Source organism: Sesamum indicum, linkage group LG12 (genome assembly GCF_000512975.1).
Source record: "Sesamum indicum cultivar Zhongzhi No. 13 linkage group LG12, S_indicum_v1.0, whole genome shotgun sequence".
Classification (NCBI taxonomy): domain Eukaryota; kingdom Viridiplantae; phylum Streptophyta; class Magnoliopsida; order Lamiales; family Pedaliaceae; genus Sesamum; species Sesamum indicum.
This window is the reverse complement of record NC_026156.1, coordinates 2,665,182-2,683,261: the sequence shown is the minus strand read 5'-3', so window position 1 is coordinate 2,683,261 and position 18,080 is coordinate 2,665,182. Positions and strand designations below refer to the sequence as shown.

General features: G+C 36.2%; 3 protein-coding genes across 6 annotated transcripts in view; 2 read left to right on the top strand and 1 right to left on the bottom strand.

The window, feature by feature from the left end:
* On the top strand, positions 2,837 to 5,846 carry LOC105175231 (nuclear transcription factor Y subunit B-6). The gene is made up of 2 exons (XM_011097608.2): positions 2,837 to 3,280; positions 4,803 to 5,846. Exons 1-2 carry the CDS (start codon positions 2,911 to 2,913, stop codon positions 5,423 to 5,425), a joined length of 993 nt encoding a protein of 330 aa, XP_011095910.1. The 5' UTR covers positions 2,837 to 2,910; the 3' UTR covers positions 5,426 to 5,846.
* Positions 5,291 to 8,042, bottom strand: LOC105175230 (tRNA (guanine(9)-N1)-methyltransferase). 2 transcript variants are annotated; one of them, XR_002288180.1, is made up of 4 exons: positions 7,436 to 8,042; positions 6,576 to 6,935; positions 5,804 to 6,184; positions 5,291 to 5,430 (listed from the first exon to the last, which is right to left on the bottom strand). XR_002288180.1 is itself a non-coding variant. In XM_011097607.2 (3 exons), exons 1-3 carry the CDS (start codon positions 7,997 to 7,999, stop codon positions 5,879 to 5,881), a joined length of 1,230 nt encoding a protein of 409 aa, XP_011095909.1. In that variant the 5' UTR covers positions 8,000 to 8,042; the 3' UTR covers positions 5,710 to 5,878. The 2 variants fall into 2 exon arrangements, 1 of the variants encoding a protein (XP_011095909.1); XM_011097607.2 differs by lacking the exon at positions 5,291 to 5,430 and having other exon boundaries at positions 5,710 to 6,184.
* LOC105175405 (sister chromatid cohesion protein PDS5 homolog A) overlaps positions 9,234 to 18,080 on the top strand; it is a 15,712-nt gene continuing 6,865 nt past the window's right edge. Inside the window, exons 1-20 of one of the 3 annotated variants that reach the window (XM_020698312.1) lie at positions 9,234 to 9,502; positions 10,692 to 10,895; positions 11,011 to 11,192; positions 12,277 to 12,403; positions 12,489 to 12,707; positions 13,063 to 13,279; positions 13,356 to 13,501; positions 13,596 to 13,741; positions 14,110 to 14,259; positions 14,387 to 14,435; positions 14,529 to 14,720; positions 14,858 to 15,040; positions 15,564 to 15,718; positions 15,809 to 15,935; positions 16,048 to 16,197; positions 16,279 to 16,338; positions 16,435 to 16,571; positions 16,696 to 16,813; positions 16,933 to 17,064; positions 17,204 to 17,403. In XM_020698312.1, the coding sequence (XP_020553971.1) occupies positions 9,410 to 9,502; positions 10,692 to 10,895; positions 11,011 to 11,192; positions 12,277 to 12,403; positions 12,489 to 12,707; positions 13,063 to 13,279; positions 13,356 to 13,501; positions 13,596 to 13,741; positions 14,110 to 14,259; positions 14,387 to 14,435; positions 14,529 to 14,720; positions 14,858 to 15,040; positions 15,564 to 15,718; positions 15,809 to 15,935; positions 16,048 to 16,197; positions 16,279 to 16,338; positions 16,435 to 16,571; positions 16,696 to 16,813; positions 16,933 to 17,064; positions 17,204 to 17,403 (2,987 nt within the window). In that variant the 5' untranslated portion in view covers positions 9,234 to 9,409. The remainder of the gene's footprint in view (positions 9,503 to 10,691; positions 10,896 to 11,010; positions 11,193 to 12,276; positions 12,404 to 12,488; positions 12,708 to 13,062; positions 13,280 to 13,355; positions 13,502 to 13,595; positions 13,742 to 14,109; positions 14,260 to 14,386; positions 14,436 to 14,528; positions 14,721 to 14,857; positions 15,041 to 15,563; positions 15,719 to 15,808; positions 15,936 to 16,047; positions 16,198 to 16,278; positions 16,339 to 16,434; positions 16,572 to 16,695; positions 16,814 to 16,932; positions 17,065 to 17,203; positions 17,404 to 18,080) is intronic. The other 2 variants (XM_020698311.1, XM_011097841.2) reach the window with 2 other exon arrangements.

Here is an 18,080-nt window from a genome sequence, read left to right as displayed (position 1 = left end):
TATCTAAATACGCGACGATTGCTTGATCAAATTTTTCGCGGGAAATTTGACGTTTTGAATATATGTTATTATATTTATTTATATTTTTAGTAATTTTGATCTGCAATTCTCGTCTATGCGACCGAGCGCACGACAACCACTTGAATGGATTTTTCAAGAAAACTCGATTATATAATTTTAGGATTAAATATACTTTTTTTTCCCACAATTATTGTTGAAGTAGCATTTATTCCCGAAACTAAAAAGTATAACACTTACCCCTACTACTAAATATTTGGACAAGATTGCCCCATAGTATTATATATATAATTGTAGTACAAAGGTTTTTTAAAAAATATTTTTCATTTAAATTCAATAATTTTTTTTCTTAATTGAAAAAATTCATTTTAATTATAAAGCAAAATATAATAAATAAATTAAATAGTTCATACTAGAAAAAGAACTTTCACATAAAAAAGTTACTATTAATTTGGGGGGAAATCGCATATTTAGTCCTATATATTAAATTTTTTATTTAATTTTATTTTTTACGATTTTCTCACATTGCATTTTATAAAATTAAAATTTAGTTTCATTCAATTGAGTCAACGTTTCCCATTTCAATTTGGGGAAAATTATTAGACGAAAAATATATGAGAAGGCTAAAATTGCAAAAATATTCAATTTATGGGATACAATATGAAAATCCTTGCAAATAAGATTAAATTAAAAAAAATCCTAATATATAGGACCAAAAATACAATTTTTTCTTAAGTTGATAATAAAATTAAGTTACTTACTATTAAACTTCTTAGATAAAAAAGAGCAATTACATATTTATTTCTCAAAGATATGTTCTTTGAAAAATATAACAAAATATATTTATTCATTTTTTCCCTAAATGTGTTCATCTTTTGGTTGAGCATATTGTCAAATTCTTTTCAAAAGTATATACGATTCATTGAGAATATTATTATATTTGTTGCATATCTATTATATTAACTTATATATTATTTGATTTTTAATTTAAATTCTTCAATTATTAAATATTTCTTTTCTATATTTTGATTAAAATAATTTTTTACTTAGAAAAATAATTTGGTATGATGATTTAATGTGCACTACTAATTAACATATATGCTTAAATATATTTTTAGTTATGTAATTTTGGTACGTTGGCATTTTTATTATTTATCTTTTTAGGATGGCAAAAAAATCTGATAATTTTTTCATATTTCACAATTTTGGTCATTTCCATGTCGAATTTTACAAAAGTCGTCGAAATAAATTATCTACACTTCACGTGGTTCATTTAAATTGAGACTTTCGCTCTAATTGGTTCACTTTTGCCATTATGGATGAAAATTAAAAAATAAAAAATTAACATGGCACATGACTTATATGTTCCGAAACTTTTGCAACATTTGGCAACCAAATAATCAAAATTGCACGACTCTTTTACAACCCCTAAAAAGATAAAGGATAAAAATACTAAAATTGCGAAAGAGACATGATTTGTTCCAGGTACCATTGAAATTGAAATTCTTTAATAGCCATTATATAAACCCATTCCAAAAATCGTTACAGTTTATTAGTTTGGTTGAAATTTTAAATTTTTTTGGGGGGAAAATTCCAAAGGATGATAAAAGGAACAACAGACGCAACAACCTCTAGATGATCCCCCAACACCCGACAACAAGGTCGACGATGGTACAAACACTGTCGATGGGAGGCCGATTTAGATTAATTTTTTATTTTTAAAAATTTGTATGTATATTATAAGTACAACATTTAAATACTACTTTGTTAATTATATTGTATTATTTTCTTGCTAAGTTATATATATGTTTTTTATATAATATCAAAAAATTCAACATTATTATTACAAAAATAAATATTATAATAAATTAAATATTAATAAATAATATAAAATATATATTTAGTTTGTAGCAATTTTTGTAATCGGGACCACTAACATGCAATCACGAAAGTCGTTCTAAAGACCGACCGAATATAAATATACTCTCATAACAATATGTGTTACAATGGCCATTTCAACATACATTTATCAATTTCAAATCAATTGTTCCAAAAACAGCTCCAAATTCATTTTTGCATTTGGCTATTGTAACGGCTTTATTTGGCCAGTAAAAAATCTGTTACAATTTATAACGACCACAAGATGAGCCGTTACAAATATTTTATAACGCCTAGAAAAACCACGGTGTCCTTTTCGTTACAAAAGCCATTCTAATTTTAAAAAGCAGTAACAAAATTTTAACTTGACCGTTATAAAAATCGTTTCACTAAAATATTTTCTTGTAGTGCTAATTGGGGGATTTTTGGATTTGTCGTCAATTTCCCTATATGCAGGATTAAAAGTTGTCAATTTGAGAGAAAAGATCTTATACCATACTTTCGTGTCACTGTACAGTGTGTCCCCACATTTAAAATTTAACCTATTTTATTATGCTTTTGTTTATAAATTTTTTTAAAATCATTGTGCCAATCACTTATTATTGCAATTTTGGCTTGCAATACAAAAATGTGATAAAAGTTCTATTTAAATAGAGTATGATGATATGGAGCCAAAAAAATGAAAAAAAAATTAACACAAATAAAATTTAAACTATTAAATGACAAGGAAAATATACACTTATATCAACAAATTTAAAATGGTAAAGGATGAATAAACTTAGAAGAGGAGGAGGAGTTATAAATGTAGGGCACCGATAAGGAACAACAACTTTTCATGTTCCCATAAAACATGTACATATGTAGTCAACATCACGACACCATATTTAAGCAGAGACCATTCTGTTTTTCCGAGTCCAAAAAAACTTGAATTGGAACTCTAAACACTACTCATCATCATCATCAAAAGCATGCATTCAAATCAAAAGCAAGCCCAATACACACACACAGAGGGATATGTGTGTGTGTGTGTGTATATATATGTGTATGGATGGATGGATGAGCAAACATAAATGTCGTCTGCCGGTCAATGCTCCCGCAGTGCTGCCCAACTGTGAAGCCTTATTTCCCACCGGCGAATGCCTTTCTCTCGTTCACAACGCCTTCTCGCCACGTGGTTCCTTGCTTTTTCTTTTTTCTGTTTTTTATTTCTTTGGCTCTATAAATTTGGACACTTGCCATTTAATCCCTCTCCAACTTTCGGTTTCATTTAAACAAGGAAAAAAAACCACCCTCACTCTGTGTGTTGTGCGTGAGAGAGATATGGAACTGGGAGGGAACAATGGAGGCTTCCATGGCTACCGCAGGCTCCCACGAACAACCTCTGGTAATTCTTGAATTAGGGTTTTTCCTTCGCTTCAAGAAATTCTTTGCCATCATTATATACACATATATACATACCCTTTTATTTCTGCTTTATTTCTTCCTTTCTTGATGTCCATTTTGTGTTTTGTTGCTAACTAGTTAGTATGTTTCGTTAGCTCTCTGAGAGAAAAACCACTGCATCTATCTCTGCTCAAACTAGAGAGAGAGAGAGAGAGAGAGAGAGACATCATCGTCTCTCTTCACACTCTCATGTTTATCTGCATGCAAATATGCTTCCATGTTTCATCTCTTCCGACCACATTAATCTTCATTTTACACAGATAAATCTTGCAGCTACACTGCACAATTCCTCATATCACCCCATACATATTAATGCGATCCCTCTCAGCCCTATTTCCTTAATGTATCATGTAATTAGGGGATTAAGGGTTTTTCTCTGCCAGTCAATTTGGGCACGAGCATTCATCTGTATATCTTGAACAATATAGCAAGACTTAGAGGTCGTTCGTCTCCAGCCATGGAGATGGAGTGATGGAAGATGAAAATCGTGTTTCTCAACTAGGAATTGGAAACGGCTTGCTGCATAGCATTCTGTAAAACAAGACAAACAAAAAACAAGTGGCAAACATGCAGTATGTGGCCCCACAATTACACATGTCACTCATGCATTTTCAGGCACACACTCTGCTAGCTACTCCCACCCCCACAATGGGCTTACTCTACACCACTACTACTACTAGTCATTTTCTTACTCAGTATTAACCAGACAACCTTTTTCCAATTTCCCCTCTCCAGGCATCATTCTCTGCCACATAGCAATATGTTTTGAGCAGTGATTTCTATGCTTTAAACGGACTTCCTCGACTCCAACATATGTATCTGTCTCAGGCACAGGTTTCTTTTAATAAATATATACATCATTAATTACACACACAATTCAAATTTTAATTGTACGTGTGTGAGGACGACGTGCTGATACTAGTATGTTAAATGGAAAAATTCAGAAATTTGGTGGGATTAATTTGAGAAAATACAACCGTGCTGGTACCACTGTTGCTCATTGATTGTTGATTTGTTTTTTTTTTTTGGTTGCTGCGTGTTATTGTTGGGGCAGACGAAACGCTTTAAGATTGATGACTAAAGAACAAAAAAATTTAAAAGACGGTAACAAATATCTGTTGCCTTCCGTCTGCTTTTCACCAATTGTTTTGTCGTACTATTTGTTTTGGACCGTTCACGAGTGAGCCTCTCCAGGCGTCTTATGTATTTTGTCTTGTTCGATTCTTTTAAGTATTTATATATTTTTCACTTTTCTCTAATGGGCCTAGCTAGCCCAAGTAAACTGGATTTTTCAGACAGCCCACAGCTTCATCATGATGCCCTTGGGCTAACTTAGAGTCAAATCTTTCAGCTTGGCTCTGTTACGAAAAATTTCGCATCTAACTTCTTGTTTCTTTGGTTTATTCATTCCTTGCCATAAGACTTGACGGAATTTACTAAAATAATTACAATTTCATGCATAGATATGAAAGCACCAGACATTAGCATGGGACTGCCGCCTCCTCAAACAAACCACCACCCTGCCGCCACTAATGCTGCTAACGCAATCACTGAGGACACTGAATGTGTTGTCCGCGAGCAAGACCGCTTTATGCCAATTGCAAATGTTATCAGAATCATGCGCAAAATCCTGCCACCGCATGCCAAAATATCAGACGATGCCAAGGAGACAATCCAAGAATGTGTCTCAGAGTATATCAGCTTCATCACCAGCGAGGCCAATGACCGATGCCAGCGTGAGCAGAGGAAGACTATCACCGCAGAGGATGTGCTGTGGGCAATGAGCAAGCTTGGCTTTGATGATTACATTGAGCCACTCACTGTGTACCTGCACCGATATCGTGAGTTTGATGGTGGTGACCGGGGCTCATTGAGGGGGGAACCACTGGTGAAGAGGGTGGTTGATCATGGCTCTCTGGGTTACCATGGCTTTCCTCCAGCGGCTTTTCATCACATGGCTCATCATCATGGGTTCTATGGAGCTGCGGCACCAATGACTTTCTTCAAGGATGCAGCTAATGCTGGTCCCTCACAAGCTCCAGTAGCATGCATTGAACCATTTCCGCAGTGCAAGGAGCAGTTGTAAAGTTGCTAGGAGGAAGGGAAAGTGGGAGGGTGTCAGAAAATGGGTTTTTAATGTTGCTTTAGGCTTTCAATTGTAACAGTAAAAACAAAGATTGTCGATGTTTTAATGTTTGTGATTTCAATATTCCAATCGTCTTGCCTGCAGATTGCGCTTTCTGACTCTACTTTTCTTCGCAACTTAAGTAGTATTTTGCCCAGTATAGAATATATGTATTACTAACATGAGATGTATCCACGACTACTCATATTTTAAACAAAAATGCCACGGGACACATAGAAGGAATAGAGGGTTTTGAAAGATCATAAATTGAAGCTTGATGGTGCAAATCAAACTGTCAAGAGGCTTCTATAATGCAACTAAGATGAGTAATTCATTTACCGAGAGACACTGTCCACGAAACTTTGAACTGGAGTTTGTTGCCTCCCAAGTGAAAAAAGAAAGTCACGGCTAACTCTATGCTTCAATGCACTGCCTTTTTGCCTTTTGATCATCTATAAGTACACAGTCTTCCTCTTCTAGCTTTCCTATCTTTTGAACATCTTTATCATTTCCGTTATCTGCCTCTGCCCCTTCTTGTCTTTCAGGCATTATCTCATCTCCCTCTTCCAAAAAGCCTTCTGACAAAACCTCTTCTGTGTTGTCCTCGGAGCCAGCTTCACATCTTTTCCTTTGAGGAATCACCTGAAAAAATGAATCCTTCCAGTCTTTTGTTTCCAAGAACTTGAGAAGTATCTCGACAACATGATTAACGGTAAGGACCTGGAAGTAAGCAAATTAAGAGTTACCATCATCAGAAGAATGCTACTGGCATTTTGGTGAGGAAAGAGAGGCAACAAAAAAAAAGAATATTGGATTTTTAGCATATCATGGGTGCAACTCTCAACATAAGGGCTTTATAGACCATTAATTTGCAAATGCACAACCTGGATTAACTGAAATGAGATTATATATCCTAACTTCCAACATCATTGCATGAATCATCTAGTCCTTCTCTCGTTGTCTTTAAATGAGGGAAGGGTGTATGTGAACAAAAGCTCGACAAGAACAGCAACCTAAATCTGTGAACGTGTGGTCCTTCTGTCAAATCAGACGTTCCCAAAGACAATGAGGAAATGATGCCCAATTAAGACCAGTAGGAGAGAAAACACACCTGAGAGCTAGACATCTTCAGGTAAGCTCCTATCGGCAGCTTGGCAGTTTTGATCCCTTGCTCTTTTGCTTTCTTCATAGTAATGCCTTTCCAGCGGTTCCTATCCACTAAACCACCAATGATATATACTGCTTTTGGATCAAGTTCATCCAGAATGGTTTCAGAATCAGCTGTGAGATACACCAACTTTTCTTTCTGATCTTGAAAAGCTTCTATATAGGACACATCCTCCTTCTCGATTACCCACTTATCATATCCTGGGATCCGCAGAAGCTGATTTTGCATTTCTCCCTGACAACCTGTTAGCCAAAGATGGGCCGGCAAGGCACATCTTCCATTTATTGCATAGCAATACATAATCTGCACGTTTATGTAGATCGCAACAAGCTCAATAAATGGCGCTGAAAAGAGAATGGCAGATATATTTATCCAAGCACGGTAAACTATACAAAAGGGAAACTGATGCAAAAATCTTGTACAATCACCAAACAATTGTAAAATCTGATGGCATAAGCTCAACCATACATAGTCTAGATGTCATTGCAGGAAATCCACCAATACCCACGTCTGATTTGAAGTTGTTCAGATGTAAGCATAAGCAACAAAAATAAGTTCTTCATGTTAAAGAAGAAGTGCTCTCTGCTTCACAATTGATCAGCCCAGAGAGAAGCAAGAATTAGGAAATCCACTCTAATACAGTTAGCCCAATAATGTCAATAAAGCAAGTCGATAACAAGATTTAGGGGAAGTATCTCTCGTTTTACTGCATAAGAATTTCCGTCGACTCAAAATTGTTCTATAAGTTCAAAAGAAACACAATGAAACCAAGAAAAGATAGGAGAAAAGAAAAGCAAAACGACCTGTTGAACGAGGCTATGCAGTTCATTAGTGCTCATGAGATGAGAAAACTCAAGATCAATAACAATATTCTGGCCATTAATCCTCGCTTCTTGCAGCCTCTCGATTTTCTTTCCCCTTTCCTCCGTACGTTTTTCCATGCGCTCTTTCCTCAGCTCTTTCCTCTCCTCAATCAGCTTTTCCTTCTCCTCCTCGCCCACGCTCGCCAATCTCTCCTGCCATTCCTTCCGTTTGCGCTCGACCTCCCTCTTCTTGTGCTCCTTCATCTGAGCCTTTTTCTCCGCTTTCTTCGCCTCGTCCCGCTGCTGCTTGAGCAGCCGCTTCTGGGCGTTCTTCGACATGGTTTGGGTGGCGGCGGGGGCGTTCTCGTCATTTTGCAGGGACTCCATTGCTATCTCAAATTGGAGAAAATTTGTCCGAATGATGGGTTTTACGGTGAGATGGGCTGCCGGAAGAGAGAATTTCACCCGACGCTGCAACGAGGAACGGCGCCGTAAAAAACGTTTCCAGTTCTCGCAGACAATCACCCTAAAGGACGACACAGAAGTGCGGCACCAGCAAATCATACGACTTCGGTTTAGCAATAGTTGCTCCTTCCTTTCTTTTCTTTATTTTATTTATTATTATTATTTTATTTTTTTATCAAAAATGTATAACCGTTGTTGGGCTCATGGGATGTTATAGTTTACATTTCAGCCCCATATTTGTGCTTAATGTTGATTTCTCCCTCCAACTTTTCATGATACCTTTACTTTGTCCATTGTAAACTTTCGTGGGCATATAATAAAATTAATTATTTAGTATTAATTTCAGTAAATAAAGTTACAATTATATTTGGCCCAATTAAATTGGACGAAAATTTTCATATTAATTCAATAAAATCCCAATATATCAACTTAAGTGAATAAAAATTTCAGTATATCAACTAAGTGAATATTTTTTAATTATGTGATCTCAACTGTAGTTGTGTGGATGAGTTCATTTATTTTCTAAATAAACAGACAAATAGATATAAAATAATATTATGTCTGAATATATTACTGAAGTAAAAGTATAAAAATTCAAACATAAGAATACGAAGGGCTCTGAAAAAACTATATGTGATTAAACTCACACTAATAATAAAGTTACTTCACTAGAATTGCTCGTACAATAACAATTAAGACTAAAGAATTCTTGTCATTTTCTTGAATGTATATTCATATGGGGTTTAAGAAAGTTTTCGATATATTATAACAAATTACTCTTGTTGGGGAAAACTCAAAAGTATTTAAACATAACTTTTAAATAATAAAATCTTTACTTTAGTGTAAATTAAAACTTTGCTTTAAATATTATCTATATATATCGGTGCACAATCCACATTCAATATCCAAAGGTGGATACTCTGCAAACTAATTATCTTTTTTCTATTACTGTATAATTTAATGGTGTAAACGTCGAACAAGTTCATAATTGCTATTTTCCATGTTGTTTAGCAATGCAGTTGTTGTGATAAGTATTTATGATAATATAATTCGGATATTCTATCTCCAAATACACCAAGCATTATTTGTAATTGGATTGAAGAAGTAAATAATATTAAATAAAACCAATTCTATATATAATTGAATTTAGTATGTTTTATGAATACAATCTTGTTAAATTGATGGAATCTTATTATTATCGAAAATAAAGAAGGACGTGTACTTGACATGCAAATATTGTAAATTAGGAGGCTAAAACCGAAAAAGAATACCTCCCAAAAAGCAAATCGGGAGTGGTAAAGCCAAGCGCGAGCGCTTATTTCAGTCGTTTATATTTCTAACAGAGGAGCTATTTCTCGCTTCATTGTTCGAAACAAACATAAAATAAAAGAAGCCCCAAATTCTCGCACACCCCCTGATAAAAAGCACTGGGAAAAACCCAGTGAATGCTCCGTGTGAAGAATCCTCTCGTTTTGAAGGTGTGAGGAAATTCGGTGGAATTTAGTTTCCATGGCTCCGAAGCTGCAGCAGCAGCTGAAAGAACTGGGATCGAAGTTGAAGAATCCTCCAGCTTCGAAAGACGCTCTCATTAAGCTCTTGAAGGTGACAGCCCCCTCGTTACATGTCTCCTCTGCGTTGGAATTCTCTTTAGAAAGATTATTTTAATGGTTACTAATGAATTTCTGTTGGTTTCCAAGTTTCATTTGTGGATGCATGCTTGTAAATTTATGTAAGTTATGGCTACGTGATAATTGGGGTTGAATTAGGGTTCACTCAAGCCGCTGTTTGGCTTTGTTATTTCTGTAACCGAGCAGAAAGTCCGTGGCTTTTCCTTTCTAGTTTTTTAGTTTGTTTGAGTTGTGGTGTTGAATTTTTGTGTGTCCATGACTTCAATTTACAGTTGCATGTGTCTGCATTGCTAAGTTGTGGCTTTGTCATAATTGGGATTGAATTAGGGTTCTTTTCTAGGGTCTCCGAGCGCTTTATATTTTGGGGGCGGAAAGCAGAAAGTTTAAGTCTTTTTTCTTTTTTACTTTTCCTTCTTCTTCCACAAAATTCCTACCTTCACCTGAATTGGTGCCTTAATTATTTCCAAGGAGAGGAATGCAGAAAGTACGACTTTTTTCAATTATTCTAATTGAAGTTTGAGAAATATTAAAGAAAAATTTGTTTCAATTATTTTTATTTAAAATTTTTAGCAACAATTTCGTACGCAATCTATATTTTTATGGGGAAGTTCCATTAGTAATTTTCTCCTTTACGGTGAAGATTGTTAAAACATTTGATTTTTTATGCAAGAAGAATAAAGATTTTGCAATTGTTACATTTTGATCCAGCAATTGATGAACTTTTAGTATATGCATGCACGTGTGTCTGTCTGTCTGTGTAAATAGGAGAAAAAGAAGCATATGCTAATATGGGATTTTGTTAGATCCTAGTACACTATGTTACTTCCCTCCCTCCTTGGACCTAATTGGACAAAGAGGACATGAAGCTGGTATGTGATTGTGTACAAGTAAAGCATTTAGGATTGCTTTCTCAGTCAAAAGCCTTAAGTTTCTATCATTTATTTCCACAATCTAGAGATTTACTTTCCTTCTGAAATTAGTGCCTGAAATGATATTCTTTTGAAACTATATTTCTGGGAGGGAAAAAATAAAAGGAAGGAAGAGCTTATGTTGAACTTGCTTTAATGGGTTGAGGTCCTGAAATTTTAGTTGCTTGGCATAAAGTTATGTGAACAGTCAATTGATTCGTTTGTAGTAATTTGAAGTTTCTTCCCTTCCTGCAGCAAGGTGCTACATGCCTATCTGGGTTAGAGCAATCACCACCAAAATCAATACTGGACTGCATGCAGCCTTTCTCGAATGCAATCGCCAAGCCAGAGCTTTTGAAACATCAAGATCGAGAGGTCAAGCTTTTTGTAGCTGCATGTATATGTGAAATAACTCGAATAACTGCACCTGAGGCTCCATATGACGATGATGTTCTAAAGGTACCTCTTTCTTCTTAAGAGTAAATAGCTAGAGATAACAGCTTAAGTCTCTGCTTGATGTGTTTCAAAACGTGGACATTTGTGACCTGGGTCATTGCTGTTTAATCTGTTTCAGGATATTTTTCAGTTGATCGTGAGTACATTCAGTGGCTTAAGTGATACAAATGGCCCTTCATTTGGAAGGAGAGTTGTTATTCTTGAAACTTTGGCAAGATACAGATCATGTGTTGTCATGCTGGATCTTGAATGTGATGACCTCATAAATGAAATGTTCAATACTTTCTTCAACGTTGCTAGGTACGGCCTTTTTTATGTTTACCTCTCTTTCTTCAGTTGAAAAACAAGTTTATACATTCTGTTCGTGGGAGCATCTCTTTTCTCTATTTTATCTTGATCAAGGGCAAGTATGTTTAGTTGTTTGGCGTCTTTGTACTTGTGTAACATGTGCACTTTTTTGCTTGTGATTTTCCTTCTTCCTATGTGGATGCAGATGTTGTAACTCTATCCTGATTGCACATTTAGCATTTCTTCAGTTTTGGACATCGATCAATTTTCCATTTAAAGAGGGTGTCAATTAATCCTTTTTGGTTTCTGTTTGCTTCTCCTATATTTGGCTATTCCAGTAACCAAGTCAAGCAGTCCTCCTTTGAATTTGCCGATTTGCCTGCAAAAACTTGAGGTAGGAGAGGTGAGAAAGATGACCGGTGTCGTGGTAGTTGGAATTGTTAGGCTTGTGTTTGAGTTTGATTGCAGCTGGCCAAAATAAAATGTTTATTTTGGATATTCTGTGCGGACTTCTTTGGCACATACTCACTTTTTTCTTTTTCTGAAAGAGATCGGTGGGTGTTAGAGGGGGGTAAATACACACAGACATGTAATGAAAAGAATATGACGTAGCCCATATTATGCATTAGAAATCATTGAAGATCACGAGATGAACAAAAGAATTTTAAGTCAGAATTAGGCAACTCTTCCCCCCCCTATCATTCTCATCCCTCCAATTCCTGCACTGTGAAGAAAACTGAAAAGGTTAGATCCTCTAAGGTTGATATACACAGTATAATAACTTGCATATTGATAAAACTTCATTTGGTTGTGGTTTAACATTTCAATGAGATAGACTGGGTGGGTGCTGTAATATCTCTCTGCTGCTAAATCCTGTTTCCGCCAAACTACCATTTACTGCCTTGATTGAACCGGTGAATCAAGATAGTTCTAAATTTCTTTGAACACTGTGACAATTTACCACCTCTAAAGATGGTGTTGTCAAACTTCGATTATAATCATCCTCAGACAGGGCTACCGCTGTTGAGATAGTTATCGGGAACTCTGGACGCTTTACTCTATTGATGTACTGACTTGTATTTTCTTTCACCTGCAGAGACGAGCATCCTGAGAATGTGTTGACTTCTATGGAAACAATTATGAAGGTTCTGTTAGAAGAAAGTGAGGATGTACAAGAGAACCTTTTAATTACATTGTTGTCAGTTTTCGGCCGTGATAAGAAGGTTAACATCTCTTTCTTTGCTTGCTGAACTTTTATTGTTTGAGTGCCTTTTTCATAATTGAACTTCGGGAAGTCTTGACTTCTAGGATGTTACCTCGGCTGCGAGGAAGCTAGCTATGAGTGTGATAGAGCATTGTTCGCGAAAACTGGAACCTGGCATAAAGCAGTTTCTCGTGTCTTCAATGTCTGGAGACAGCAGCGCCCTGAAACATGAAATTAATTACCATGGTGTACTTTATAATATCTACTGCTGTGCACCTCACGTTTTATCAGGAGTTGTTCCTTATCTTACTGGAGAGCTACTGGTAATCATACTCAGCTGCTTTTATATGTTCTATTTTGTTCTGCACAATAAGCCATCCTTTTGTTCTGCTTATAAGTATGACATATCAGCTGCATTTTCTTCTTGGGTCTGAAAGCATGATTTCATGTGCATTTGATACTGAGGGATAATCTTCATCATTTTGACGGTGTCAATAGGCAGCACTTTGGAGTTGCTTCAAGATCTCTTAACCTTTTGGTGTCATTCTCTCCTTTTTCATGGTCAAATTGCTAATATTTAAGTGGCTGTAATAAATTCTTGAAATATGGTGGCACTTTCTGGGCTATATAGTCGAATATATTGGACACTTCATCAGTTCCAAATTTTGACATAAACAGAGTGATCAGTTGGACATTCGTTTGAAAGCGGTGGGTCTAGTAGGTGACCTCTTTGCTCTGCCTGGATCTAGTATTTCTGAGGAATTCCACCCAGTCTTTTTGGAGTTTCTGAAGAGGCTAACTGATAGAGTGGCGGAGGTCAGAACGTCTGTCCTTGAGCATCTCAAGCTTTGTCTTCTCGTGAATCCTTTCAGAGCTGAAGCTCCTCAAATAATCTGTAAGGAATTCTAATCCTGTGTTCTCAAGCTTATGGTTCAGAGGTCTTAAACCTGATGATGCCAATCAATGTACAGCTGCGCTTTGCGACCGGTTGTTGGACTATGATGAAAATGTTCGTAAACAAGTTGTCTCTGTGGTTTGTGATGTGGCATGTCGTGCTCTCACATCAGTACCAGTTGAAACTATCAAGCTGGTCTCGGAACGCCTTCGGGACAAATCTGTATGTGTGCCTATTTCTGTTCGTACAATATTTTCATCATTCAATCTTGGCGCTGCCTTGCCATATTATGATAACTTTTTCTGCAATTGTCCAGCTTCTGGTTAAAAAGTATACCATGGAGAGGTTAGCTGACATATATAGATTATCGTGCATGAACCGGTCTGATGGCTCAATAGAGAATGATGAATATGATTGGATTGTTGGGAAGATTTTGAGGTGCTTTTATGATAAAGATTTCAGGTAAATCAGTGCATTTCTTGTTGAGCAGATTTAGGTATTTGGTCCAGAGAATATATGATGAATTCAAATAAACTCTCAAATATATGACAAATCCAATTAAATTCTCGAATATATGAAGAATCCAAATAAAAGTTTAAAGCAAATTACTTGTGGTGGCTAACTCCTGATGGTGGCAGTTTGTTTGATTGAAACTAACAGCATCATGATGCTCATCAAAAGGAGAGTGAATTTCTTAAAGATAATATCTGATAAGCTACTAGAGAAGAAGTTATAGCATTGGCTACAACTGGTTGCTGGCTAAGATATCTCAACATTCTTGATTTGTGATTTCTGATATATCATGTTGGAGATTTGGTCTCTCCTTGCAGGTCAGATACAATCGAACCCATCTTATCTCTATCCTTGTTCCCATCTGATTTCTCTGTCAAAGACAAGGTGACAAATTGGATTAGGATTTTCTCTGGGTTTGACAAAGTTGAGGTTAAAGCTCTCGAGAAAATACTAGAGCAGAAACAAAGGTTTGTGTGGCTGCTGTTTTTTTTACATATAAAGATTTTGTATGATTTTTGTAAAGCAACGCTAGGTTACTTTCAAACTGCATGATACATCAACAACAAGTCTCAAGGAGTTAACAATGTGGTGCAGGTTACAACAGGAGATGCAGAAGTACCTTTCCCTCAGACAGTTAGCTGAGGTTTGTAACAACCACTTCTGCATTTTTCAATATTTGTCTACTGTAAAGTTAGGGAGCTTTCGATGAAACTATTAGGTTGTTGCCAATGTGCAGGGAGGTGATGGAGGCGAGACGCAAAAGAAAGTGATCTTTTGCTTCCGCGTTATGTCTCGGTGCTTTATTGATCCTACAGAAGCAGAGGAGAATTTTCAGATTCTTGACCAGTTGAAAGATTCCAATGTCTGGAAACTTTTGACTCAACTTCTTGATCCAAACACTGGCTCTCTTCAAGCCAGTACTTTACGGGTGAGTCATTAATGTGATGTTAAAGTTGTCCGGTTTTTCCTTCTTTCTTCACTTTCCCCTCTGCCCGAGTGAATTCAACTTAAAAACGCTTCCAAATTCTTAATAAGGGGTTCTCAAACTTGGTAAATGCCACACAGGGTGAATTGCTGAAAATCCTTGGCCATAAGCATCGACTCTACGAGTTTCTGAGTGCTCTTTCCTTGAAATGCTCTTATCTACTTTTTGACAAGGATCATGTGAAAGAAATCCTTATCGAGGCCGGTGTACAAAAGTCTTCCGGAAGTAATGAGTTAATTTTGGCCTGCATGACTATTCTTGTGGTATGGCATCTTTTTATATTGATTCTGTATGTAATATTTATTGCTGACTGCTGGTCAAGTTATATCTTGATTCTATATTTCCATGGATTCCGTTTGACTAGTTAATAGTGGACTCAAGGAGCTTATATGCATGTTTAAGTCTGACCTGAATGATCATGGAGCTGCGCGGAAGTTCTGGATATTTGGTACTTATTGTGTGTATCCATGGGTGTGGACAATTTTTTAGCTCTCCCTGAACATGTCATATAATGATGCTCGCTTTAGAACATGCAAATATAGAGATGCTGATACCTTTTCCATGCAAGTTTTGGTCCTAACTCTTTATATATGGTAGACTGTTATTATGAAGCTCATAGAGTCTGCAACACTTAATATCCTTCCTTTTTATCCTGATATAAATAGTATAATAGCTATATTTATCTGCCAAGATGGTTTATCATTTTCACCTTTAGATGACAAGATGAAAACCTAAGTGATACAGCCATTTGCAATATAATTACTTGTTCACTGCACGAACTTTCAGATTCTAGCTCGATTTTGTCCTTTGCTGCTGGGTGGGATTGAAGAAGATTTGGTACATCTTCTTGAGGATGACAATGAAATTATAAAGGAAGGTACTTTACATATTCTTGCAAAGGCTGGGGGAACTATCCGAGAACAACTGGGTGTTTCATCAAGGTGCAACTATATGAAATCTCTTCTTAATTATTCTTGTGATGTTCTATATTTTGCCTTATTTTGCTGAAATGGAATACATTGTACTCATAGATCATTAGACCTTATTCTTGAGCGCATATGCATCGAGGGCAACAGGAGGCAGGCGAAGTATGCTGTGCATGCACTTGCCTCCATCACAAAAGATGATGGGCTCATGTCACTGTCTGTTCTTTACAAGGTTTCTCTTTGTTTCTTTTCATAATCTATTATATTGCCTTTTCTCATTGTGTTGTTTTACTTTTTTTTTTCCAACTTTTTTGATGATTGTTTTTTCATTTTTAAATGAATAGAGGCTAGTTGATATGCTTGAAGAGAAGGCGCATTTACCTGCTGTACTACAGTCTCTTGGTTGCATTGCACAAGCTGCTATGCCAGTCTTTGAAACAAGAGAAAATGAGATTGCAAAGTTCATTAAGGAAAACATACTGGAGAATGGACATGTATGACTAAGGCAGAAGCATTTGTAGATCTATTACTCTTTTGTTGTTATGAAGGTCTTATAAAACATGCTTCACTTGCAGATAACAGGAGATAAACCACCCGATTGTTGGGATGATAGAAGTGAACTTTGTTCTTTAAAGGTCTTTCTGTTGCACATTTCTTGTTCTTCATCACTGAAATAGTGCAGATCTTGGAAAATCTTAAAGGCCTGATTGAGCATCAAATTGTGCATGCAGATATTTGGGGTTAAAGCTCTGGTCAAGAGCTATTTACCTGTCAAGGATGCTCAGCTTCGTTCTGGAATTGATGGCTTAATTGAACTACTGAAGAATATACTCTCTTTTGGTGATATCTCAAGAGAGATTGAATCAAGGTAACTGGATGTATTTTGTCTACAATGTCTTTTAAGAAGGTTACAGTATGGAAGTTTTCTCCATCTGACTTAGTATTGCTTAAGATTTTCTGGTACTAATACGATTTTTCTTTTCATGTTTCAGTTTGGTTGATAGAGCTCATTTGAAGCTTGCTGCAGCAAAAGCCGTGCTTCGTTTATCAAAGCACTGGGAGCACAAAATTCCAACTAATGTCTTTTACCTCACACTGAGAACTTCAGAGGTTGAGTTTACTTGAATGGAAGCATGTGGTTGTTTCTGGAATAAATTTCCTAATTCCTATTCCCTTAAAACAGTTCACTGGCTAGGTTTTTCTTACTCTCCCACGCTTGGATTTTGTAGGATAATTTTCCTGAGGTAAAGAAACTATTGCTCAACAAGATTCATCAGTATGTGAAGGACCGGATTCTAGACCCTAAGTATGCTTGCGCATTACTGCTTGATATTTCTTCTCAGCATCCCGATTTAGAAGAGGTAAAAGGTTGCTTAAGTACTTTTGCTGTAATCTACTTTTCTTTTCTTTTTTTTTTTTTTAAGTCTGTTTATACCACATCTAACAGTGGAAAATTCCGCATACCACATCTGAATATCCATTCTCCAAATGCTTTGGCAGAACAAACGCAATCTGAATGACATAATCCAGATGTGTCGGCAAGGAAGGGGACGACAAATTTCTTCACAGACTGATGGAAGTTCTCCCACACTTTATCCAGAATACATGCTTGCATATGTGGTTCATTCCCTTGCTCACCATCCCTCATTTCCTAATATTGATGAATGCAAAGACGTCAAAGCCTTTGAATCTATGTACAGGTATTTTAGATTGACAATGATAATTGTTAATGAAGCTTAAAGAAATCAAGCAATAACATGAAGTTGTAATTTTGTTTAGAATCTTTCTATTGTAATTTATGAAACTTCTGGCATAGCTATGTTTTGGAAGCTAGTGCCTCGTCTGTCAGTCAATTGGGTTGTCTTGGTTAAAGATAGACATTTGAAATGGCTATGTTTTGATATTTCGCATTCTCCTTTTTCTGAATTAGAGTACTTCTGAGCTCGGTTGGAGAATAAAGATGGGATCGTGAAGCTATTTTACACAATTTGAATAATGTTGATACAAATACCAGATGACTGAGTATATTATCTCTATAAATGGAATTGTAGCAGTCAAGCAGCGTGCTAATTGTCCCTATTCTTTTTGGTAGAAGAAATTAGTATTTACTTGACATCCCGTTAGCACTCACTAATATACTAGTAATTGTTGAATGTGGTTCTAGAAAAATCACTGAAAGAGTCTGGAATAAGATGCAACAACCCGGATGTTATAGGCTTTGATTTGTTAAGACATGGTAGAGATGATGATTTCATGGGTTAAGTACCAATTGTGGTTCGCATGTCAATGTGAATGCAAACAAATAGATAATGGTCATATTGAGTATGAAATGCAGCTCTGGTAGCCGCATGCCAAACTCATTGGAGCATATTGTTGC